Here is a 21,944-nt window from a genome sequence, read left to right as displayed (position 1 = left end):
GGAGAGAGGGGCAAGGGGTTAGGGTTGCACATCTTGGGGAATATTCAGAGGTGGAAACTTTGTGGGAATTAACAGGAATATATGGGAATTAACAGGAATATATGTAAATGACTATTAATACCATTTAAATGTAGATGTGTTTTGCATTGGATATATTTACCACATCATATGGAAACAGAAACATTTTACCTCATCATAAGTAGACATAATTGCAAATGATTAAATAACTTCCAATAGAAAATAAATGTAGTTACGAATTTAACCTTAGTTGACACTTCACATGATTTTAATGAAAAACAAAAGGGAATATTGAATGATCCTCAACGATCCATCGCATCTCTCAAAAAGGTTAACACACACCACTGTTCAAAAGTTTGAAATGTCCTTTTTAAAAAAAAGAAAAGCACACATTTTATCCATTAAAATAACATCAAATTGATCAGAAATGCAGTGTAGACATTGTTAAAGTTTATCATTTTAAAAGGCTAATTGATCATTCGAAAACCCTTTTGCAATTATGTCAGCACAGCTGAAAACTGTTGTACCAATTAAAAAAGCAATAAAACTGGCCTTTTTTAGACTAGTTGAGTATCTGGAGCATCAGCATTTGTGGGTTCGATTACAGGCTCAAAATGTCCAGAAACAAAGACTTTCTTCAGAAACTCAGTCTATTCTTGTTTTGAGAAATTAAGGCTATTCCATGCGAGAAATTGCCAAGAAACTGAAGATCTTGTACAACGCTGTGTACTACTCCCTTCACAGAACAGCACAAACTGACCCTAACCAGAATAGAAAGAGGAGTGTGAGGCCCCGGTGCACAACTGAGCAAGAAGAGAAGTACATTAGAGTGTCTAGTTTGAGAAACAGCAAGGGTAGCATTCCAGAGAGACAGAGACTAGACGTTCTTTGCTTCACGGAAACATGGCTCACTAGAGAGACGCTATTGGAGTCGGTGCAACCAGCTGGTTTCTTCATGCATCACGCCGACAGAAACAAGCATCTTTCTGGTAAGAAGAGGAGCGGGGGGGGGGGGGGTATGCCTTATGATTAACGAGACGTGGTGTGATCATAACATACAGGACAGGAACTCAAGTCCTTCTGTTCACCTGAATTAGAATTCCTCACAATCAAATGTCGACCGCATTATCGACCAAGAGATTTCTCTTCGATTATAATCACAGTCGTATATATTCCCCCCCAAGCAGACACATCGATGGCCCTGAACAAACTTTATGACTCTATGTAAACTGGAAACCACATATCCTGAGGCTGCATTCATTGTAGCTGGGGATTTTAACAAGGCTAATCTGAAAACAAGACTCCCTAAATTCTATCAGCATATTGATTGTGCAACCAGGGCTGGTAAAACACTGGATCATTGTTTTTCTAACTTCCGCGACGCATAGAAGGCCCTCCCCCGTCCTCCTTTCGGAAAAGCTGACCACGACTCCATTTTGTTGCTTCCAGCCTACAGACAGAAACTTAAACAAGAAGCTCCCGCGCTCAAGTCTGTTTAACGCTCATCCGACCAATCTGATTCCACACTTCAAGACTGCTTCGATCACATGGATTGGGATATGTTCCGCATTGCGTCCAACAACAACATTGACGAATACGCTGATTCGGTGAGCAAGTTCATTGGAAAGTGCAAGTTCACTGGAAAAATGACCAAATACAAACAGTGTAGCTATTCCCTCCGCAACGCAATCAAACAAGCTAAGCGTCAGGGTAGAGACAAAGTAGAGTTGCAATTCAACGGCTCAGACACGAGGTATATGGCAGGGTCTACAGTCAATCATGGATTACAAAAAGAAAACCAACCCCATCGCGGACCAGGTTGTCTTGCTCCCAGAAAGACTAAATAGCTTCTTTGCTCGCTTTGAGGACAATACAGTGCCACTGACACGGCCCGCTACCAAAACCTGCGGACTCTCCTTCACTGCAGCCGACTTGAGTAAAACATTTAAACGTGTTAACCCTCGCAAGGCTGCAGGCCCAGACGGCAGCCTCGTCCTCAGAGCATGCGCAGACCAGCTGGCTGGTGTGTTTACGGACATATTCAATCAATCCTTATCCCAGTCTGTTGTTCCCACATGCTTCAAGAGGGCCACCATTGTTCCTGTTCCCAAGAAAGCTAAGGTAACTTAGCTGAACGATTACCGCCCCGTAGCACTCACTTCCGTCATCATGAAGTGCTTTGAGAGACTAGTCAAGGACCATATCACCTCCACCCTACCTGTCAACCTAGACCCGCTCCAATAGGTCCACAGATGACGCAATCGCAACCACACTGCACACTGCCCTAGCCCATCTGGACAAGAGGAACACCTATGTGAGAATGCTGTTCATCGACTACAGCTCAGCATTTAACACCATAGTACCCTCAACTTGTCATCAAGCTCGAGACCCTGGGGCTCGACCCCGCCCTGTGCAACTGGGTACTGGACTTCCTAACGGGCCACCCCCAGGTGGTGAGGGTAGGTAACAACATCTCCACCCCCGTTGATCCTCAACACTGGGGCCCCACAAGGGTGCGTTCTGAGCCCTCTCCTGTACTCCCTGTTCACACACGACTGCGTGGCCATGCACGCCTCCAACTCAATCATCAAGTTTGCGGAAGACACTACACTGGTAGGCTTGATTACCAACAACGACGAGACGGCCTACAGGGAGGAGGTGACGGACCTCAGAGTGTGGTGTCAGGAAAATAACCTCACACTCAACGTCAACAAACCAAAGGAGATGATCGTGGCCTTCAGGAAACAGCAGAGGGAGCACCCCCCTATCCACATCGACAGGACAGTAGTGGAGAGGGTAGTACGTTTTAAGTTCCTCGGCGTACACATCACGGACAAACTGAATTGGTCCACCCACAAAGACAGTGTTGTGAAGAAGGCGCAGCAGCACCTCAGGAGGCTGAAGAAATTTGGCTTGTCACCAAAAGCACTCACAAACTTCTACAGATACACAATCGAGAGCATCCTGTATCATCACCTGGTACGGCAACTGCTCCGCCCACAACCGTAAGGCTCTCCAGAGGGTAGTGAGGTCTGCACAGCGTATCACCGGGGACAAACTACCTGCCCTCCAGGACACCTACACCACCCAATGTCACAGGAAGGCCATTAAGATCATCAAGGACAACACCCACCCGAGCCACTGTACTCTATCATCTACTGCATCTTGCCACTTTTATGTTTACATACCCTACATTTCTCTTCTCATACTGTACTCGATACCATCTACTGCATGTTGCCTATGCCCTTCTGTACCATCTCTCATTCATATATCTTTATGTACATATTCTTTATCCCTTTACACTTGTGTGTATAAGGTAGTAGTTGTGGAATTGTTAGGTTAGATTACTCGTTGGTTATTACGGCATTGTCGGAACTAGAAGCACAAGCATTTCGCTACACTCACATTAACATCTGCTAACCATGTGTATGTGACAAATAAAATTTGATTTGAGATGCCTCATGTCTTCAACTGGCAGCTTCATTAAATAGTACCCGCAAAACACCAGTCTCAATGTCAACAGTGAAGAGGTGACTCCGGGATGCTGGCCATCTAGGAAGAGTTGCAAAGAAAAAGCCATATCTCAGACTGCCCAATAAAAAGAAAGGATTAAGATGGGCAAAAGAACACAGACAATGGACAGAGGACCTTTGCCTAGAAGGCCAGCATCCCGGTGTCGCCTCTTCACTGTTGACACTTGACCTTCACTTGAACTCTGAACTCTGCATCCAGCAGAGTAGATAAAGCATGTCTGGTTGGAGGGGGTGTATGCTGGGTGAAGAACATTCAGAAATCTCTTCCAATACACATTGCCTGTGAGCATCAGAGGTGAACCATTTGCTTACACAGCAAGACATTCATCAGCATTTCTTTGACTACGTTCCTTCATTGAGTCAAAAAACTTCTGATTCCAGGAGGACCATGAGCTGCTGCTATCGATAAGGTGTCTGATTCATAATTTTCACCTTGAATAGAAATAGAGGGACGTTTGTCAGAGGTTGCTAGTTGTGAGTGCAGAGGGAACTTTATGCACATGGCCAGATGATTCTGCATCTTTGTTGTATTCTTCACATATGATTTGGCACAGTATTTGCAAATGTACACAGCTTTTCCTTCTACATTAGCTGCAGTGAAATATCTCGACACATCAGATAGTGCCCGTGGCATTTTCCTGTAAAGATCATAAAAAAAGTAAGAAAACAACTAATATAATTCCATGTACAGATAAATAGTTGTGCAGTTAGATTAAACAACTCATTTGTAAGATAAATGTTTGATAATTAAACATGTATGGAAACAGGTGAATTAACACTCAAGCAAGCTAAAACCCACATGGTAGCAAAAACTAACTAGCAGAATTTGTTAACAAGTTTGAAATTATTTAAACACACTTTACTGTAGGCTACTATTTACCAGTTAACAAAGAAATGTCATATAAAATACACTGCTCAAAAAAATAAAGGGAACACTAAAATAACACATCCTAGATCTGAATGAATGAAATACTCTTATTAAATACTTTTTTCTTTACATAGTTGAATGTGCTGACAACAAAATCACACAAAAATTATCAATGGAAATCAAATTTATCAACCCATGGAGGTCTGGATTTGGAGTCACACTCCAAATTAGATGGAAAACCACACTACAGGCTGATCCAACTGATGTAATGTCCTTAAAACACGTCAAAATGAGGCTCAGTAGTGTGTGTAGCTCAGTAGTGTGTGTGGCCACGTGCCCGTATGACCTCCCTACAACGTCTGGGCATGCTCCTGATGAGGTGGCAGATGGTCTCCTGAGGGATCTCCTCCCAGACCTGGACTAAAGCATCTGCCAACTCCTGGACAGTCTGTGGTGCAACGTGGCGTTGGTGGATGGAGCGAGACATGATGTGCTCAATTGGATTCAGGTCTGGGGAATGGGCGGGCCAGTCCATAGCATCAATGCCTTCCTCTTGCAGGAACTGCTGACACATTCCAGCCTCATGAGTTCTAGCATGGTCTTGCATTAGCAGGAACCCAGGGCCAACCGCACCAGCATATGGTCTCACAAGGGGTCTGAGGATCTCATCTCGGTACCTAATGGCAGTCAGGCTACCTCTGGCGAGCACATGGAGGGCTGTGCGGCCCCCCAAAGAAATGCCACCCCACACCATGACTGACCCACTGCCAAACCGGTCATGCTGGAGGATGTTGCAGGCAGCAGAACGTTCTCCACGGCGTCTCCAGACTGTCACATGTGCTCAGTGTGAACCTGCTTTCATCTGTGAAGAGCACAGGGCGCCAGTGGTGAATTTGCCAATCTTGGTGTTCTCTGGCAAATGCCAAACGTCCTGCACGGTGTTGGGCTGTAAGCACAACCCCCACCTGTGGACGTCGGGCCCTCATACCACCCACATGGAGTCTGTTTCTGACCGTTTGAGCAGACACATGCACATTTGTGGCCTGCTGGAGGTCATTTTGCAGGGCTCTGGCAGTGCTCCTCCTGCTCCTCCTTGCACAAAGGCAGAGGTAGCAGTCCTGCTGCTGGGTTGTTGCCCTCCTACGGCCTCCTCCACGTCTCCTGATGTACTGGCCTGTCTCCTGGTAGCACCTCCATGCTCTGGACACTACACTGACAGACACAGCAAACCTTCTTGCCACAACTCGCATTGATGTGCCATCCTGGATGAGCTGCAGACTCCGTCTCATGCTACCACTAGAGTGAAAGCACCGCCAGCATTCAAAAGTGACCAAAACATCAGCCAGGAAGCATAGGAACTGAGAAGTGGTCTGTGGTTATCACCTGCAGAACCACTCCTTTATTGGGGGTGTCTTGTTAATTGCCTATAATTTCCACCTGTTGTCTATTCCATTTGCACTACAGCATGTGAAATGTATTGTCAATCAGTGTTGCTTCGTAAGTGTGATTGACTTAGTTACATTGTGTTGTTTAAGTGTTCCCTTTATTTTTTTGAGCAGTGTATATTCACCCCCACCCTGTATTGTAATCAAAACTTACCGGAAAGCATGTAGTCCTTGGCTCAGACAGTGTAGTAGTGTGGCCTCAATAGCATCTCATTAGTGTGCAAGATCTTGAGAATCAGCTGTACATGTGATGGAAGAGTGCACTGCACAAGTGATGGAAGAATGCACTGTGCCTTGCAGAGGGTTGCAATCCCATAGAATTGGGGATAGTTTAACCAAAATATGCCACAAGACCTAGAATTGCCTTGTGTATCCAACAAAAAAGGTTCACTGTTAAAAGCTAACTTTATTGATGAATTTAAGCAAAATTCCCAAATTTCCCAGGCTTCACTTCCCATGGAAAATGTCCTGAGAACATTTCAGACCCTTTGCAACCCTACAAGGGATACAGAACATCAGGAGGATGACTAACATGCAGGTTGTCATGAGTGCTGTTGGTTAAAAAATGCATTAAACCAAGACAGAACAAAGAAATATGTCAAATGGATAATAAAGGAAAACAAACAGGGTGCAACATCACTACTAAACCAAGACAACCTTGAGCTCCAGCACCAGGTCCATCCTCTTCTTGCCCAGGGGGTTGATGTCATTGAGTATCAAAGCGATGATGATGTCGATACCGTTGCATTCATGAGTGGCGATGCAGTTCTGACAGAGAAACAGAGAAACAGGAAACTTTTTTGACGTTGTGTTTATGATTGAGTCAAAATATCTCCAGATTAACCGGAAAACAATATTACAAAGGCCTTTGTTTAGTCTGACATGATCCTGCAAGAAAAAGCCATGCAAGGAACACATTTTTTTGTATGGAGGTGTGTACTGGGACCTATCTGGGCTTGTAAAGAGAATTTAAAAGCTTAATTAAAGCACTGCCAAATAAGACCAACCCTGCAATTACTGAAATGGAGACAGCAGTTATACGCAAACACTGGGTCATTTGACTACAACGTTTCATGATACTCCATCCACACATAAAAAACATAACTTTTGATCTAGGTAGCAGGAGGTGTGTGTGTGTGCCCACCTGGTTCTCATGGCAGGGTCCCTGGCAGTACTCTGTGAGGCTCTCTACTGTCTGGTTGATGAGGCCTACGTTCTTCTCATTGATGTAGAGTCCCAGCAACCCCAGGCCTCCCGTGGTGCTGCCACAGATACAGTCCAGGAACTGCAGCGTCTCACACACCAGGTTATAGTTGTTCTTGTTGTTCTGACACCTCAGGAAGTTCTGGAGTGGAAAGAGACACACAACTTGTAAATTAGAGACACACTAATTCATACATTCACTCATTCAACATTATGAACAATAACCTTAGATCCCTCTATGAACAAATGGGTTATTCTACTGAAAAACTACAAAAGTACTGGCTTTGAGTATAATATTATCAGATAATATAAATGATTAATGTGCTATGTTAAAAAGGCTGCCTGTTATAGTTGCCCACTGCCTAAGAGGCGGTGCATTTGCATAAGGCCCAGTACATCAGCAGAACCGAGCTCCCTGCCATCCAGGATCAATGTAACAAGTCTGCAACTAACAGGACCTTGAACAGCTTCTAGCCCAAAGCCATAAGACTGCTAAATAGTTAGTTAAATAGTCAATGAAATATAGTTGAAGTCGAAAGTTTACATGCACTTAGGTTGGAGTCATTTAAACTTGTTTTTTAACCACTCAACACATTTCTTGTTAACAAACTGTAGTTTTGGCAAGTCGGTTAGGACATTTACTTTATGCATGACACAAGTCATTTTTCCAACAATTGTTACAGACAGATTTATTTCACTTATAATTCACCATATCACAATTTCAGTGGGTCAGAAATGTACATACACTAAGTTGACTGTGCCTTTAAACAGCTTGGAATATTCCAGAAAATTATGTTGTGGCTTTAGAAGCTTCTGATAGGCTAATTGACATAATTTGAGTCAATTGGAGGTGTATCTGGGATGTTTATCAAGGCCTACGTTCAAACTCAGTGCCTCTTTGCTTGACATCATGGGAAAATAAAAAAGAAATCAGCCAAGACCTCTGAAAAAAATGTGTACACCTCCACAAGTCTGGTTCATGCTTGGGAGCATTCCAACGCCTGAAGGTACCACATTCATCTGTACAAACAAATTATGAAAAAAAGAGAGACTAAATATTCATATTTTTTATTTCATTTTTTTTAAAGATTTTTTGGGAAGCCTGGCTTCCCTTGGCATCCATGAATACACGCCACTGGTTGTTTACGAAGCATGTGACGAATCAAATGACATTTTATTCAAGTTTAAATCAATGGCTGGATTATTTAGGGATGAGACGCATCTTTAACTCATGTCTAAACATGTCAATGAGATTAAACCTTGATTAGCTTAGCCCGCTGTGTTTGCCTCAGGATCAATCCAAACAGGCCAAATACAGTGCACAAAACTGATGGTGAGCCATGGTGATTCAGCATCCAGCTATCTGTCAATGATGTGGAGTCTTGACCTTACTCCACAGAGTATGTTAGTGGCGGAAGTTCAATGTCTGTCTGAGATATTGAACCTCCCCATTTAAAAACACAACCACACTTGTCCTAGTAGTGAAACCAGACCAACCACTATCAGATACGGAAACAGTTGCATCACGTTGTTCCAACAAATAATGTCTATTTTCACCATCTGGTTTCATTTCTGTATAACGATCTGGTGATGGAAATGTACCAATACTGAAACTGTAAGTGTGCCATAGGGCCTGAGCAACCATTGCAGCCCCCCTTTATAACTAACTGGTGCATCGTAAACCACAGTAGTGCCCCTGATGGTGTGGCTGACCAACCTGCAACTCCCTGTTGTGGTTCTCACACAGCAGCTGCATGAGGCGCAGGATGGGCTGCATGATGGTAATGATGACACTCATCTCCCCCTCTTGGTCATCAGGCGTGCTGGCGGGGCCCTGACACTCGGCGGTGGCCAGGTGCTCCTCGGCCTCGGCCTCACGGCGGTACGTGGTGAACGCCTTCTTAGTGACCGTAGACGCTTCCACCAGCTGCTCCTTGACCTCCTCCGTCACCGCAGCAACCGCCACCGTAGCCACCACCTTCCCTGGTAAAAGAAGAACATGAGGAATAAGAAACACTAACAATGGAAGGGAACATCAGAGTAACATAGAGGATAGTCTCACTGTACAGTGTACACAGGAGCAGAGCTGGAGCTGTCACAGACCTTGAACTTCATTATCTGGCCCCAGCTTGCACTGCAGTGTCAAACAACTAGGTATTTGTGAATGACTGATTTATGACCTACCATCTTCCGAGTGTAGTAAATTCACTGTATTAACTGTCCCACTTGACAGGACCAGGATGCTGTTCACACCAGCCCTGCTACCCTGACCCCTGACCTTTCTTTCCTTTAGCGGTGGGCGTGTCCTTGTCTGGGGGCTCCTCGTCCTTCTTCTTGCTGCCCAGGTCGCTGGTGTTGACAGTCACAGTGGCCTTGATCTCCTGCTGGGCCAGCTTCATCCTCTCATAGAACACCTTGAAGAACATCTCTGACTTGTTTTCTCCCGTCAGGCGCATGAAGAAGGATTTCTGGAATTGGACAAGAAGAACAAGTCAATGTTGCAGATTTAAAAGGTTTTGTTTCAGATAATTCTGTGTTAATAAGGGAATTGGTAGCTAGAGGTTTTCATAGTGACGTATTATGATTATGTTGTCAGATTATCTACATATGCACATTTCCCATTTAACAAATACAAGGTAAACAGCCTAAAGGTCTAGCATGTTTGTTGTTCTGTTTGACCACATCTACCCTGACAGACAGCCTGCCAGCCTGCCAGCCTGCCTGCCTGTTATGCAGCCAGAGGCTCTCTCTCTGCAGCTCTGTTACATAACCCTCCTTGTGCTCACCTGAAATCATACCATCTGTTCTCTGCCCCAGGGGCACAACTCTACTGGTACCGTGCAGGGCAGGCTGCACTGTACACTCATTCACACAGAGAACATAGCCAGGTACACAGCCATCCCAGCCAGGTACACAGAAATCCCAGCCAGGTACACAGAAATCCCAGCCAGGTACACAGAAATCCCAGCCAGGTACACAGAAATCCCAGCCAGGTACACAGAAATCCCAGCCAGGTACACAGAAATCCCAGCCAGGTACACAGAAATCACAGCCAGGTACACAGAAATCCCAGCCAGGTACACTCAGCATATTCAGCAAGTACTTTAGCAATAATATAACCAAAACAAAACTTTAAATGAAAGTATGCAAACTAATTGACAACATTTTATTCCATGTGCTACAGGCTGGTATATCCTGTCCCATTTTCCCTTTATTATCCCTCCTTACATAAGGCCTGTAATCAGCTGAGTTGTTGAAGGGGGGGAGTCTCACCACCACTGAAAGGAGGGAGGAAAATGGAGGAAAATTCTGCCTTACCTTTTAAGCACCAGAGTTGCTCGAAGTGTGTACGTCGTGTGTATGTGGTGTGAGAGGAAAAGTGTGTGTGTGTGTGTGTGTGTGGTGGTGGGGGGGGTGGTGGGTGGGGGGGGGGCGAGACCAAAGGCAGGTGGGTGAGAGCGAAGAGAGTGGGGGAGGTCCACCATTAAGTTAATCAAAGTACTGTAGTTTGTCCCTCTTTCAACAAGGTTAAGTCAACCTTGTTTACAACACCAGGCTCATTCATTGATGGTGATTAGGATCAGAAATCAACAGTGGCTATGTAACCAGGCAAACATCCACCCACATTGCCACACAGAGGGGAAAACTGCCAGAAAGCAACTTTTTAAAAACATTACCTAGTTTGAATGGGAAGCCTTCATGACTGTGACCATAAACAAGTACTTCCATCTCGGATCACTTGGATGACCATCATTATGCCAACTCCTGACTGTCGCCTTATGTTCAAGACAACAACAGCAGCGGCAGCAGCAGCAGGAGCAGCACAAGCAGGAACAGAGCCTGCTAAGGAAAACCCTGTCAGGGCAATTTGCCTGTTGTTCCATCTACACATATCAAGGAACTTGTCTGTTTGCTGACTTACTTGCTATCAGTTTCCAGTTATCTGAAACAGGTTTAAAATCTATATCTCGGGCACATAACAACATGTCATAGTCTGCAACAATAGCACAACACGGAAGGAAGATTGACATTTTTCTCTATGGGAAAATTGAGGGGTTTTATTATACACTCAGAAAAAAAGGTGCCATCTAGAACCTTAAAGGGCTCTTCAGCTGTCCCCATAGCATAACCCTTTGACGAACCCATTTTGGTTGCAGGTTGAACACTTTTGGTTCCAGGTAGAACCCTTTCTACAGAGGGTTCTACATGGAACCAAAAAGGGTTCTATCTGGATCCAAAACAGTTCCCCTATGGGACAGCTGAAAAACCCTTTTGGAACCCTTTTTCCTAAGAGTGTAGACTAGGCATTAAGGTGTAGTTACTAGGTGATACTCAATAGTACTTGGGCATTGCTAAGTGTAATTTACACCAGCATGGGTGTGGTGGTGAACTTATTTATCGCTGGGCCCTTGATATGCACCATCAACCTGCTGATTCCTTCTTCTAGGAAACCACCAGCTTATCCTCTTCTCTGCAGCAGACTAGACCCTATCTGTAGGGCCCACTGGGTGCACTATGGTCTCTGTCTCTCCCCAATGTTTGGCAAAGGGGCCTCCTCCATAAAAAAAAACAAGGTAATTCTGCATTCCTCTCTTTCTCTTCTTTATTGTTCTCCCTTCACTGCTATGCTGGCTTTTGGCATCAACAAGGGGCAGTTATGTAAGGTCTATTTATATCGCAGGCTCCCGCTCCCTCCCTCCCTTCCTCAGTGAGCGACAGAGCTGTGGCTGTAATCATTGGAGGGCTCCTGCACCGTACCATGCCCACCAGTCGGTAACCAAGGAGACCCGCTCTCACACAAGGCCCGGTCACATACAGTATAAGAGGATAGAAAAACAAACAAATAAACCACCTACCTCCAATCACAACCCCTACCAGCCAATTCCATCAGGATGGTGGAATTGTAGGGGGGAGTTCAGGAGAGTTTGGAACAGTGAGTATGTTTACATGCACACTAACAACACAATATTAAACTGATTACGGCAGTAGGCCGAGTATGGCATTAGTCATGTAAACACCTTACTCTTCTCTTAATTGCCACAAGGTCATAATCATCATACGCCGATTAAAATACCTGGATTTCTAAGAAATATTTTGAAGTATTAGGAACACCTTAATCGGAATTCCAGCGGTGCATTTGATCTGCACATGTGCCAAAACACCAGCAGCATGAGCTTCCTCTGTGAAATGACAGGTCAGTCAGAAGGCAGAGTTGATCATTATCATCAAAATGGGATGTCAGTTTCCAGCCTCCCGTCCAACGCCCCCTCTCCCTCTGACAATTCTATTTATACTTTTCTCTCAAACCTACAGGCCTGAAGGGATTGGTTTTCTAAGAAGTTCTGTTTTTTATATCACTCTCACAAGACAAAGAAGAAAATAGAAAATAAGCCGCTTTTGCCTTTGAGCACTGATAAGAACCAATAGTGGACCAGAAAGCTTGTTCAAGACAGTGTTCCATCATGCAAAGGACAATCAATTCAGACTCAATTAAAACAAGTCAAAAACTGAACAATGACCTAATTTGAGTTTCTACAGAGGAGGAATCAAGTTAGTTATCCCTTGAAATAGCATAATGACCTCACCACAGCCTGCAGGCTGTTCTGGCCACTGTCAGTGCTGTAATAGCCAATAGCGTGGGCATCAACTTCCAGTGTGGGTCAGAGAGCCTTCCAAAGAGAGCAAGGAGCGTCACAATCCAATTGGCAGTAGTCACTACTGTCTGACCTATCTGGATGTCTACGCTGGAGCAGAGCCTTACATTGACTTTAAGGCTCTGAACGGGAGTAGCCACAGGTGATAGATATCTCCATACAGGTGACCACCAGTAGCCAATGTACAGTACAAGCCTCTGCTTCCTTGCTCCTGTGGGTTGGTTGGCTCAATACTACAGCCTTAGCCTGCCTGGGTTGCAAAATAATATTCTTAGTCTTAAAAATCTGGATACCTTTTCTGTTTGTTTTTAATATATAATATTTTGAAACAGGGAGGGGCCTGACACACCTCTGTGTTTTCTACCTCTCCTGCACATGCTCTTTTCATTTGCCTTTAAAAAAACGTTTTACCCCTTTTTCTCCACAATTTCGTGACATCCATTTGGTAGTTACAGTCTTGTCCCATCGCTGCAACTGCCGTACGGACTCGGGAGAGGCGAAGGTCGAGACCCATGCGTCCTCTGAAACACAACCCTGCCAAGCCACACTGCTTCTTGACACAATGCTCACTTAACCCGGAAGCCAGCGGCACCAATGTGTCGGAGGAAACACCGTCCAACTGGCGACCGTGTCAGCAATGCATGCACCAGGCCCACCAGAGGAGTAGCTAGAGCACGATTGGATAAAGACATCCTGGCCGACCAAACCCTGTCCTAACCCGGACGACGCTGGGCCAATTGTGCACTGCCTCATGGGTCTCCCGGATCTGTAGTGACGCCTCTAGCATTGCGATGCAGTGCCTTAGACCGCTGTGCCACTCAGGAGGTCCTTTCTTTTGCCTTTTAAACTCTTATCACATTGTTTTGTATGTTCTTGTGTGCAAATATAAATAAATAATCTTGGTTTTCACTAACGCACTTCCTCTTTCCCCCTGCAGGGCTGCAGCTCACCTTCATTTTTTTTAAATTTATTTTAAAATTTCACCTTTATTTAACCAGGTAGGCTAGTTGAGAACAAGTTCTCATTTGCAACTGCGACCTGGCCAAGATAAAGCATAGCAGTGTGAACAGACAACAGAGTTACACATGGAGTAAACAATTAACAAGTCAATAACACAGTAGAAAAAAAGGGGAGTCTATATACATTGTGTGCAAAAGGCATGAGGATGTAGGCGAATAATTACAATTTTGCAGATTAACACTGGAGTGATAAATGATCAGATGGTCATGTACAGGTAGAGATATTGGTGTGCAAAAGAGCAGAAAAGTAAATAAATATAAACAGTATGGGGATGAGGTAGGTAAAAATGGGTGGGCTATTTACCGATAGACTATGTACAGCTGCAACGATCGGTTAGCTGCTCAGATAGCAGATGTTTGAAGTTGGTGAGGGAGATGAAAGTCTCCAACTTCAGCGATTTTTGTAATTCGTTCCAGTCACAGGCAGCAGAGAACTGGAACGAAAGGCGGCTAAATGAGGTGTTGGCTTTGGCGATGATCAGTGAGATACACCTGCTGGAGCGTGTGCTACAGATGGGTGTTGCCATCGTGACCATTGAACTGAGATAAGGCGGAGCTTTACCTAGCATGGACTAGGTAAATGACCTGGAGCCAGTGGGTCTGGCGACGAATATGTATAGAGGGCCAGCCGACTAGAGCATACAAGTCGCAGTGGTGGGTGGTATAAGGTGCTTTAGTGACAAAGCGGATGGCACTGTGATAAACTGCATCCAGTTTGCTGAGTAGAGTGTTGGAAGCAATTTTGTAGATGACATCGCCGAAGTCGAGGATCGGTAGGATAGTCAGTTTTACTAGGGTAAGTTTGGCGGCGTGAGTGAAGGAGGCTTTGTTGCGGAATAGAAAGCCGACTCTTGATTTGATTTTCGATTGGAGATGTTTGATATGAGTCTGGAAGGAGAGTTTACAGTCTAGCCAGACACCTAGGTACTTATAGATGTCCACATATTCAAGGTCGGAACCAACCAGGGTGGTGATGCTGGTCAGGCGTGCGGGTGCAGGCAGAGAACGGTTGAAAAGCATGCATTTGGTTTTACTAGCGTTTAAGAGCAGTTGGAGGCCACGGAAGGAGTGTTGTATGGCATTGAAGCTCGTTTGGAGGTTAGATAGCACAGTGTCCAAGGACGGGCTGGAAGTATAGAGAATGGTGTCGTCTGCGTAGAGGTGGATCAGGGAATCGCCCGCAGCAAGAGCAACATCATTGATATATACAGAGAAAAGAGTCGGCCCGAGGATTGAACCCTGTGGCACCCCCATAGAGACTGCCAGAGGACCGGACAGCATGCCCTCCGATTTGACACACTGAACTCTGTCTGCAAAGTAATTGGTGAACCAGGCAAGGCAGTCATCCGAAAAACCGAGGCTACTGAGTCCGCCGATTAAGAATATGGTGATTGACAGAGTCGAAAGCCTTGGCAAGGTCGATGAAGACGGCTGCACAGTACTGTCTTTTATCGATGGCGGTTATGATATCGTTTAGTACCTTGAGCGTGGCTGAGGTGCACCCGTGACCGGCTCGGAAACCAGATTGCACAGCGGAGAAGGTACGGTGGGATTCGAGATGGTCAGTGACCTGTTTGTTGACTTGGCTTTCGAAGACCTTCGATAGGCAGGGCAGGATGGATATAGGTCTGTAACAGTTTGGGTTCAGGGTGTCTCCCCCTTTGAAGAGGGGGATGACTGTAGCAGCTTTCCAATCCTTGGGGATCTCAGACGATATGAAAGAGAAGTTGAACAGGCTGGTAATAGGGGTTGCGACAATGGCGGCGGATAGTTTCAGAAATAGAGGGTCCAGATTGTCAAGCCCAGCTGATTTGTACGGGTCCAGGTTTTGCAGCTCTTTCAGAACATCTGCTATCTGGATTTGGGTAAAGGAGAACCTGGAGAGGCTTGGGTGAGTACCTGCGGGGGGGGGCTGAGCTGTTGGCCGAGGTTGGAGTAGCCAGGCGGAAGGCAAGGCCAGCTGTTGAGAAATGCTTGTTGACGTTTTCGATAATCATGGATTTATCAGTGGTGACCGTGTTACCTAGCCTCAGTGCAGTGGGCAGCTGGGAGGAGGTGCTCTTGTTCTCCATGGACTTCAGTGTCCCAGAACTTTTTGGAGTTGGAGCTACAGGATGCAAACTTCTGCCTGAAGAAGCTGGCCTTAGCTTTCCTGACTGACTGCGTGTATTGGTTCCTGACTTCCCTGACTATTCGATGCTATTGCAGTCCGCCACAGGATATTTTTGTGCTGGTCGAGGGCAGTCAGGTCTGGAGTGAACCAAGGGCTATATCTGTTCTTAGTTCTGCATTTTTTGAACAGAGCATGCTTATCTAAAATGGTGGGGAAGTTACTTTTAAAGAATGACCAGCCATCCTCAACTGACGGGATGAGGTCAATGTCCTTCCAGGATACCCGGGCCAGGTCGATTAGAAAGGCCTGCTCACAGAAGTGTTTTAGGGAGCGTTTGACAGTGATGAGGGGTGGTCGTTTGACTGCGGCTCCGTAGCGGATACAGGCAATGAGGCAGTGATCGCTGAGATCCTGGTTGAAGACAGCGGAGGTGTATTTGGAGGGCCAGTTGGTCAGGATGACGTCTATGAGGGTGCCCTTGTTTACAGATTTAGGGTTGTACCTGGTGGGTTCCTTGATGATTTGTGTGAGATTGAGGGCATCTAGCTTAGATTGTAGGACTGCCGGGGTGTTACGCATATCCCAGTTTAGGTCACCTAACAGAACAAACTCTGAAGCTAGATGGGGGGTGATCAATTCACAAATGGTGTCCAGGGCACAGCTGGGAGCTGAGGGGGGTCGGTAGCAGGCGGCAACAGTGAGAGACTTATTTCTGGAGAGAGTAATTTTCAAAATTAGTAGTTCGAACTGTTCGGGTATGGACCTGGAAAGTATGACATTACTTTGCAGGCTCCATCTGCAGTAAACTGCAACTCCTCCCCCTTTGGCAGTTCTATCTTGACGGAAAATGTTATAGTTGGGTATGGAAATCTCAGAATTTTGGTGGCCTTCCTGAGCCAGGATTCAGACACGGCAAGGACATCAGGGTTAGCAGAGTGTGCTAAAACAGTGAGTAAAACAAACTTAGGGAGGAGGCTTCTGATGTTGACATGCATGAAACCAAGGCTTTTTCGATCACAGAAGTCAACAAATGAGGGTGCCTGGGGACATGCAGGGCCTGGGTTTACCTCCACATCACCCACGGAACAGAGGAGGAGTAGTATGAGGGTGCGGCTAAAGGATATCAAAACTGGTCGCCTAGAGCGTTGGGGACAGAGAATAAAAGGAGCAGAATTCTGGGCATGGTAGAATATATTCAGGGCATAATGCGCAGACAGTGGTATGGTGGGGTGCGGGTACAGCGGAGGTAAGCCCAGGCACTGGGTGATGATGAGAGAGGTTGTATCTCTGGACATGCTGGTTGTAATGGGTGAGGTCACCGCATGTGTGGGAGGTGGGACAAAGGAGGTATCAGGGGTATGAAGAGTGGAACTAGGGGCTCCATTGTAAACTAAAACAATGATAACTAACCTGAACAACAGTATACAAGGCATATTGACATTTGAGAGCGACATACAGCGAGGCATACAGTAATCACAGGTGTTGAATTGGGAGAGCTAGCTAAAACAGTAGCTAAAACAGTAGGTGAGACAACAACAGCTAATCAGCAAGCACAACAACAGCAGGTAAAATGGCGTTGACTAGGCAGGGAGGGTCGGATTAACTACACACAGAGCCTGAGTGCGGCTGGGGCCGACAGATAAAACATAAACAAGCAGAATGGAGTACCGTGATTAATGGACAGTCCAGCATGCATCAGCTATGTAGCCAAGTGATCAGTGTCCAGGGGGCAGCGGTGGATGGGGCAGGGAAGCTGGACTGGCGAGTATTATCCAGGTTAAAAAACTGGTTGGCTGTGCAGAAGGTAAAAGGTAAAAGCCGCTAGCAGTGGCTAACAATGACTAAATAGCTTGTAGCTAGTTAGCTGGTTAGCTTCTGGAGGTTCATGAATGTGTTCTAAAAATTAAAAATAATAGCGATTCCGTATCACATTGGGTGAGGCAGGTTACCGGAAGGTATAAACAAATAAAAAATCGAAAAGAGTTTGAAAGTAAATATGGGTCCAGTGAGTGTTTGGGACGTGGCGATTCAGACGGTTAGCAGGCCTGTGCTAACACGCTAACAGTTAGTAGGCCGGGGCTAAACAAGGTAGCAGTTAGCGGACCGGGGCTAAACAAGCTAGCAGTTAGCAGGCCGAATTAGCAAGCAGGGAGATAGCAAGGGCTAGAAAGTTAGCCTTTGGGGGGCGTCGCGATGGGGTGAGTCTGTTTATGCCTCTTCATGCGGTGACGTTGATAGACCGGTCGTGGGTCCGGATATTGTAGCCCAGGAGTATGCTTCGGTGGTAGCACATGAGCTCTGGCCGGGATAGCTTCAAGCTAAGTGGGTGGAAACGCTAGCCAGGAGTAATCATCCGGGGTTGCGGTTAGCTAGTTAGCTAGTTGTGAAGATCCAGCTGAAAATGTTCCGTTTGCGGTGGGAATCCGGGGATAAAATATATATATATATATATATATATATATATATATATATATATATATATATATAGGTCCGTTATGCTCTGGTTAGAGTCGCGTTGTTCGAACTGGCGAGAGCTTTCCGAGCTAAAGGTTAGCTGATGACCGGTTAGCTGAAGACCGCTAGCAATGGTTTGCTGACTGATACCTGGTAGTTAGCTGGCTAGCTTCAGTTGAGGGGATCCGGATCCGAAGTAAATATAAGTACTTTAGAAAAGAATTGCTACATTGGGTGAGGCGGGTTGCAGGAGAGTATTTAGAAGTTGAGGTTTAGCAAAATGTTTTAAAAGATATGCGAAAAAAATATGTTTAAAAAAAACGATATATAAGATATATACAAGGGACACGACACGACAAGACGTCCGACTGCTACGCCATCTTGGATGTATCATACTACTGGCCCTTCATACTACTGGCCCTTTATACTACTGGCCCTTTATACTACTGGCCCTTTATACTACTGGCCCTTTATACTACTGGCCCTTTATACTACTGGCCCTTTATACTACTGGCCCTTTATACTACTGGCCCTTTATACTACTGGCCCTTTATACTACTGGCCCTTTATACTACTGGCCCTTTATACTACTGGCCCTTTATACTACTGGCCCTTTATACTACTGGCCCTTTATACTACTGGCCCTTCATACTACTGGCCCTTCATACTACTGGCCCTTCATACTACTCCCTCCTTCCCTACCTCTTTCCCGTTGGCCCGGCAACTGCCCCATATTACCACAAAAAAATTGACCTCAAGAGCCTTTTTGTCATTGAAGAGAGGTCCAGCATTTTCTAAGAGACAGAAATGTGATGCGACAGCTGATATGATTCACTCAGCACCATACGTGATCTCGCAACAAAGCTGACTTGTCCCCTGCAAATTGTGAGTGAAAAAACAATCTGGGATTATGAAAGAAAGAAGCCCTGTGTGTAGTTGTGCAGGCTCCTTGGCTACAATGAGAGAACCCCACCTCCACCCCCTCCAAATAATACATTATCCTGCCAATCTCTTTCCCTGACTACTACCTGTAATGTTTTCCTGCAGGGAGGTCCTTTCCAAGGCCCCAGTGCGTGTGCAGGATAGCATAATGGTGTTTAAGAGTGGGAGTAAATTATGCTTCAACTAAAAAAAGGCATGAGGATCAGCGATCCCCTTACAATAGAAGTCTCAATGAGTAATGGCAGTAATTCCCCGGCTTAACTCTCTCACACACCCACACTGCAGTGAGAAACTCTTCAGAATGAACACTCTTGCATGAGGTTGGTAACCACCAACCAAACACACACACATACAACTTTACAAATATTCACAGGGCGCAAACTTCACAGGGCGCATCGCCACAATGCCAAAAGAAATACACACTCATGGCACACACCCACTGTTATCTACTATCAGCAAAAGAGGAAGACATATAGTCTTTTGAACCCAACCTGACCAAAACACTCAACAGATCTACATATAAACAGCTGCTCTGGGTGTGTATGTGTGTGATATGTGGATCTGTGTGAGGTGAGACAATGGGATGGAGGACTACAAACTGTGGTTTCCTACAGGTGTCTGGTCTTTCTAGAACATTTGGCTCCCAGGGCTGTTCCTCCTCCCCTTGTTCTGACAGCACAGTGAGACGCAGTTAATAAGGCTATGTGGTCTCTGCATTATTCAGCCAGTGACATGCTGTGGTTATATAACAGGAGTCATATGTGAGTTCCTTTAAGTAAACTGCCTGTGCAGTGGGAAGCCAAGCCAGGGCTCATCAGGTAAAACCACTATACGAATACAAGCCCTATTACGTAACAGGACTGTTAACGCATTAACTCACACAGAGATACACACACTCTCAAAAAACGCAGGTTCAAAGTAAGAAAATGCAACTGCCCAACAATCACCCACCCCGCTCCCACCACTATCCCCATGTTCCTCTCTTAACCTTGCTGTGCGGTCAGAGAAGTAATTGGTTTTGTTGCCATAGCAACCCCTTCTGGCTGGCTGAGAGGAGGGGAGGTAGTGACGCATTGGGGAGCTACTCAGGGCTTAGAGCTTGGACCTCTCCCAGCAGATAGACCATTAGTTCCTGCTCTTCCTCCACTTCTTGCTCTCCTCCTCTGGGCCCAGTCTCTCCCACTCTACCTCTTCTCTAACATGTTCTACTCATATCACATTGTGCCCCTGGCATGGGTTAATTCTCACCTGGATGACCGTATTCCCGCCCTCCAGCAGGGCGATGGCCAATAGGATGCTCTCCTGGAAGATACGGTCGCTCGTGGCATTCATGATGAGGTCAATTACCAGGTCGGACGCACCCTCTTTATCCAGACGGCACTGGACCTCATGTAGGGTCAGCTCCCCTCGGGCTGCGGCCGCCCCTGAACTCACCACTGGGGAGGGACAGGGAGAGAGGGACGGGGGAGAGCGGGACAGCCAGATAGTCATCAAGAGCCAGAACAAACGAAGGGAAAGGAAAGGAAAGGAAAGGAAAGGAAAGGAAAGGAAAGGAAAGGAAAGGAAAGGAAAGGAAAGACGGACAGACGGAAAGACGGACAGACGGACAGACGGACAGACGGACAGACGGACAGACGGAAAGACGGAAAGACGGAAAGACAGACAGACAGACCTGTCACTGTAAATGAGAGTAAAAGTACAATTGCATCATCTCACAGGGATTTCCTCAATCAAGAGAAGTGCTTCACGGGCAGATCAAAGAGGTCAGTCTGTCTCTTTCCTGTTCATTGATTCACTGCATAATTAGCTTATTATATCATTTAATGAGATTAATCTTGATGGATATGATCTCTAAACTAAACCAAAAAATGCCAAAAGTATAGTGATGATCATTCCATGTCTTGAAAATAGCTGTATTTCTTAGCTAAGACTAGCTAGCCTTGTCCAGTGATGGCACCTGCACCAGCCACACAAGGACACAGATGTGTGATAATGTTACCCAGAGGGCCACTCTCTGGCTGTGGGAGCAGGTGTCCACACTCCACGAAATATTCTAATCAAGAGCTCGTCTCTCTGGTCGCCTGGCAACAGCACGGCTTGGCTCAGTCAGAGGAGAGTGCTCAAATGCTGAGGGACAGAGCCTGGGTCCAAAGTCTTAATGGCGGACATGGTGGGGGCAGGCAGGCATGCAGACACGAGCGTGAACAGGAAGGAACTCATTCCTATTCTCCAGGCGTGGAGAAGAGACTAACCATGACTCATCATCCTGATTAGAGTCTGGAACACGTCAACAAGCTTTAATACTCTGAGGTATTGAGATGTACAGTTGGGTCCCTTGATAAAGATGAGCTATATTGTATACAAAACAAATATATATATATATATATATATATACACACACACACACAAGCTACCGGTCAAAAGTTTTAGAACACCTACTCATTCAAGGGTTTTTCTTTATTTTTACTATTTTCCTACATTGTAGAATAATAGTGAATACATCAAAACTATGAAATAACACATATGCAATCATGTAGTAACCAAAACAAATCATGTTAAACAAATCAAAATAGATTTTATATTTGAGATTCTTCAAATAGACACCCTTTGCCATGATGACAACGTTGCACACTCTTGGCTTTCTCTCAACCAGCTTCACCTGGAATGCTTTTCCAACAGTCTTGAAGGAGTTCCC

At 45.6% G+C, this 21,944-nt stretch overlaps 1 protein-coding gene across 11 annotated transcripts in view; it reads right to left on the bottom strand.

Annotated features, from left to right (window-relative positions):
* The window catches only part of LOC109898016 (inositol 1,4,5-trisphosphate receptor type 1), a 153,153-nt gene that overhangs the window by 54,431 nt on the left and 76,778 nt on the right, over positions 1-21,944 (bottom strand). For all 11 annotated transcript variants that reach the window (XM_031794207.1, XM_031794613.1, XM_020492749.2 and 8 more), the window contains 5 exons: positions 20,498-20,685; positions 9,346-9,535; positions 8,785-9,050; positions 7,009-7,209; positions 6,522-6,632 (listed from right to left, as the gene is read on the bottom strand). In XM_031794207.1, the coding sequence (XP_031650067.1) occupies positions 6,522-6,632; positions 7,009-7,209; positions 8,785-9,050; positions 9,346-9,535; positions 20,498-20,685 (956 nt within the window). The remainder of the gene's footprint in view (positions 1-6,521; positions 6,633-7,008; positions 7,210-8,784; positions 9,051-9,345; positions 9,536-20,497; positions 20,686-21,944) is intronic.

This window comes from Oncorhynchus kisutch, linkage group LG1, assembly GCF_002021735.2.
Source record: "Oncorhynchus kisutch isolate 150728-3 linkage group LG1, Okis_V2, whole genome shotgun sequence".
Taxonomy (NCBI): Eukaryota; Metazoa; Chordata; class Actinopteri; order Salmoniformes; family Salmonidae; genus Oncorhynchus; species Oncorhynchus kisutch.
The sequence above is the reverse complement of the archived record's forward strand: the minus strand, read 5'-3'. Positions and strand labels throughout refer to the sequence as shown.